At 37.7% G+C, this 4800-nt stretch overlaps 1 protein-coding gene across 1 annotated transcript in view; it reads right to left on the reverse strand.

The window, feature by feature from the left end:
- The window catches only part of LOC113806207 (proteasome subunit alpha type-1), a gene marked incomplete at its 3' end in the record, with an annotated part of 12316 nt that extends 8994 nt beyond the window's left edge, over positions 1 to 3322 (reverse strand). Inside the window, 1 exon segment of the mRNA XM_070126992.1 lies at positions 3082 to 3322. Coding sequence (XP_069983093.1) covers positions 3082 to 3084 — 3 coding nt within the window.
- Positions 3323 to 4800: the final 1478 nt, after the last annotated feature.

Genomic DNA, 4800 nt, shown 5'->3' on the forward strand with positions numbered 1-4800 from the left:
ATCTGATGATATAAATATTGTCTGAGAAGTATCTATTGTCATAAGCAGTAAAATAACCTAAAATTAAGAAAGATTAGGTTTAGGTTTTCACCGTGGATATTGTTCCGGCACCGGATTTGATAAGTTTGGCTGTTCATCCGGCATACATGCGCACTAACTATTTGCGTGCAAACACACTCGCGCATTAGCCTTGCATACAAACTTAGGAACGGTTTTTGTGTTGTTCATTGTTCATGGCTAAGGTTCAATCATCGATTATGGACTCCTTCAAAGTTGGAACTGAATTTGAAAGTTTTGCTGATGTGAAGGACAGCTTGACCAAATTTCAAGAAAGCCCTTTTGCACAGTTTTATGTTAAAGACTCAAGGACTGTTGCTGCAGCTTTGAAGCATACACCAGATAAGAAAGTAAAGCCAGAGTTGAAGTACTCCTACTTAGTGTTTGCCTGCATCGGGAAATATGGCAATTGGGAGGGGGCCCAGGGCAAAGCCCCCAGTAGGGAAATACAGCAATCGGGAGGGGGTCTGGAGTCGTTGCCCCCGGGTTGGGAGGTATTTTTGGTTCATACGGCGATCCTACTGGTAGTTTGTGCGTTTAAGATGCGTTCACTCGCTCGTTCGATCGTGCAACACCGTGTCATATCATCCGTGGCCGGATATTCTCTCGGGTTCCTACATTTTTACTTTCTTTATCATCTGAAATACTATCCTTGGCTAGGATTTTCAATTTCCCACATTCTTTTGCTTTTTAAATTGCATGGTATGAACGAAATCACCCCCCCCCCCCCGAGCACACGATTCCCAATGGGATCCAACATTGTTGGCGGGAGTCGGGGACTTCATCTCTGACAGGTGCAGTCCTATCGTTTATAGGCACGATAAAATCACAGAATAGGGATGAAAATCACAGAAATGTCAAACTGTAGCAAACTTAACATATATGTTCACTCAGTCCTAAGAATAATTAAAAATTTTGATGATGTGCACCCCTACCAGAAAAATAGCCCATCAGTGCATGCTTCCGACAAAAAACGACAGAAGAATATCCCAGCAGTCTCTCGATCCGACTATCCATATTGCATGAAATGACCAAGACGGAATTATTGACAGTGTACAAGCGCGAGTAGAATAAAATAAAGTAGAAAGCGCAAGCCAGACGAATAGCCAAAATCTTATAAAATCCAGTGCCGGAACAATATCCACGGTGTTAGCTTTTTGGGTTCCCATTACAACCTGGTTTTGAGACTTTAAGCGTTTTAAGCAGGGATGCGCTTGGCAAGAATTCTTGCCAAGCGCTGTACCGTTCCCTGCTTGAAACACTTTCCAAGGCAGGCAGGCCCTCTTCAGTGATGCCAGACATGTGGAAATTTCTTTTTATAAAGTACAAATCATAACAGTCCTTGATGAGCATAGAAATATCAAAACAACACATGAAATATACATACTTGGATTTTAAAAGCAACATTCCCACCAACAATCTCGGAAAGAGATAACTTATGCACAAATCGAGGGTGGAGTTTATTTCAACTGTGGTTGGTAACAGTTTGAGCGCGCAATTCAAAACAACTGACAAGCTAGCGCCGCATCAAGATGGCAGAGAAGTAAATAAATCTAACCAAACATCTTAAAGCGCTATATTTTCTCCTATATTCATATAAAGTGCCTTTAAAACAATGACACACACTTTCGATTGACAGCCCTTTCATTCTGACGCGTTATCAAAACAAATGAATATCCCTGAATTAAAATATAGGCCTACCCATTCCCATATATCCGATTTTATGAGGTTAAATATAACAAATCATCGAATATAATATCAACAGAAGAATGTTGCTAGAATTTCTCAGACTTTTTCACTTGAAATATTCTTTATTTCATAAAATAGCAGATATATTCTCGATTTAGAAAGACGAGAAGTTTAACAATAAGAGGAAAATTGTTCGTCTTATAATCATTTATTATTCATAAGTAAAACTTTTTATTCCCATAATCTCCATTATCTCCTTTCGTTTTCAGTTAATTTCAATTTCTTTGAATATGATTTTAAGAAAATTACAGAATCAGATACCGTGAAAAAATTATTTATCTGATAAGATATTAAGCGGAGTTCCTGGCCAACGCCCGCATTCGAAGGATCGTGACCAGTACGGTACGCGACCGACGCCGTTGCCATGGTGACGGTACACCGCTTGACTTAGTAAGCGCAAGTCAAGCCATCTTCGGAGGTCGCTTGAGAAAGCAAGCGAAATGCTTGAGTTAGCAAGAAAAACGCTTGAGATTTCAGGCAAGAACTTTCCCTGCTTAAAACGCTTTTTGTCTCTGGAGGGCGCATAGCTCTTGGTAACATATACTGAAAACAGACATATAGAACTCTAGCTGTATGAAAGTGCTATGGACTTAATCTCTGAATGGTGATATGTAACTAATATTTTTGCAGTAAATATGAGGCTGCTCAACCTATTCCTTTGTTGTTTGACTATTTCTTATGCTCTTTAGTTGGAGTTGGCATTGTCCAATTCCTCCTATCTCTGTCAATCACTCTCAGTAGCATTAACCTTAATGTAGATTTTGAAAGAACAGAGCCAATTGTGTTATGAGAAAAATGTTCCATCCTGAAAGCCACTTTGGCAATCTTTGTAACATTTACTTATTTGAGCTTATCTAGTTCTTGGTGGCTGTCTCTGTAAGCTATGCACATGTGTCTCAAAGACGTAATATAATTTTCATGAAACCTGATCATGTCATAATCAACTTTTCGTGATGAAGTGGCAATAATTCTGTATACTTTCCAAACAAGAATGATCCGCATAACTATCAACTACTACAAAATATACACTACAGCCTTGTATTTGACGAAAAAATAATCTAAAACAAAGAAATTGTTCAACTCAACCCCGACAAAATTCAAGTCATCGCCTACCCAAGGAAACCTACATCTCTCCCTCAACAGAAGTCTAAAACCCTCTTAATTCGAACCACTATCCAACCACTACAACCTCACATCCTCATAATATCCTCCCAATCACACAAAACTATCCTCCTCTCTGATATATTAGCTAAAATGCCCATTTCTCTCACTCACCATTCTGAGTTTGACGTCCACTCGAGACCAAAACAACACCGGTAATGTTTTGGTTGTGTGGATCCTCGACTTACAATGTGTTTCAAATGTAAATGTCTGGTTTATATGTCTTTTCCCCGAATTTTATTAGCATTTGAGTAGATTTTTTGGATGTGATGGTGGAAGTGATTTGTTTTAATGGAAGTAGCAAGGTTAGAAATGTTACAGATTGAAGGGAGTAAAAGTCGAGAGTCTGTAACTTGTGTCAGTGTAGCGTTCGAGTTTTTCAGACTTTTTAATTTCATGTATATATTTTTTGTACTATATAATATCTCAGAAATTCAGTATCACCCCAGCATAAATATGATTGCCAATTCTGAGAAAAATGCAGACCCTGATGGTAGACACTCTCTTTTTTCCAAATAACCAGACAATGAGCATTGATGTAAGTAGTGGCGAAATAATCAAATTAGATTAGATTCGCGCTAGACGCAAATCCCAATCCGATGATGCAAATTTGCATCATAAACAAACCTTTAAGGGTACTGATAATCTCCTTAAAAATTGATCCGTTATATTTGCATTCATATGCACAGGTTGATATATGAAATGACAGTAATGATAATAGACAAGTAAAATATGTATAACACAAAATACTACTCGACAAAATGCTTTAAAGTAAATGAACGAAGATTTAATTCCACTGTCAATATGATGGTCAATTCATCGCAACTCGTGGTACAGCAGTTCCTTTATCAGCCGAGGAATTCACATGAAATTTTCTATCGTAGTTTATGATTAATAAGTTTCTAAACTTAAAGATTGTTTCCTTTTCAAGTATACCGAAGCGCTCAGGTCACGATGGATTCCATACCCTCACTCAATATTCTCTAAGAAATCTCGATATATCAATATTTATCTATATGCGCTTGTATTCTGCAAATTTACTGGCAGGGGTTATAAAAGCGTCCTTTAAATATCTTTAGGTTGTCCCATTGTCTTCAGCAAGTCTGGCTGTCATTACTCAATGAAAAAAATCTTTTGGCTTTCCCTCATCCCCCAATTTAGCCAATCATACAAGGTAGTGTGGAATATCAATATCTAAAGAAGCAATCTTGACTTTCCCGCTGAAATGACTCGGTCGCTGTTCCAAAGGACTTTTGGGTTTGGTTATATCACATTGAAAAAAATGTACAGAAATGTGAGATGATACGCGATATTCTTTAAGTGGATCTAAAAAGACCTTACACGTATGACAGTAAAAAGATTTTCAGGGTTTTATTGGGAATTAACAGTATTCTTGGTCTATGTTATAGTAAATATCAGTAATCTTGATATAAGATAAAATACTTCGCTACTGATTCACTTTATTTAAGCTGCTTTTTCGGATAGCGCTGGTATTAACCATCTAGCATCCATATCATAGCTACCATAGATGTAGTTTATCAAAATTTAAGGAACCCAAGACTTATAGAAGGGGGATACCGCTATCATTTAACTGCGTTTTATTGTTAGTGTTACCAAGGGAAGGCCGAAGGGGTACCAGTGGAAGTGTTTGCCATATCTTTAGTATTAATTCCGAACAAATAAGAATCCTTTTTTATAGTAAAGCAAAGGGAAATAGACCTTATTTCCGTCACTTTGACGTGCACGTGAAAAGAACATCTGTTCTTCTAACTGTTACGAGGTAGATCATTTACATGATTTAAGCAGCAGAGATTAGTTAGCTCTCTCCTGACG

This window comes from Penaeus vannamei, chromosome 11 (assembly GCF_042767895.1).
Source record: "Penaeus vannamei isolate JL-2024 chromosome 11, ASM4276789v1, whole genome shotgun sequence".
In the NCBI taxonomy this organism is placed as follows: Eukaryota; Metazoa; Arthropoda; class Malacostraca; order Decapoda; family Penaeidae; genus Penaeus; species Penaeus vannamei.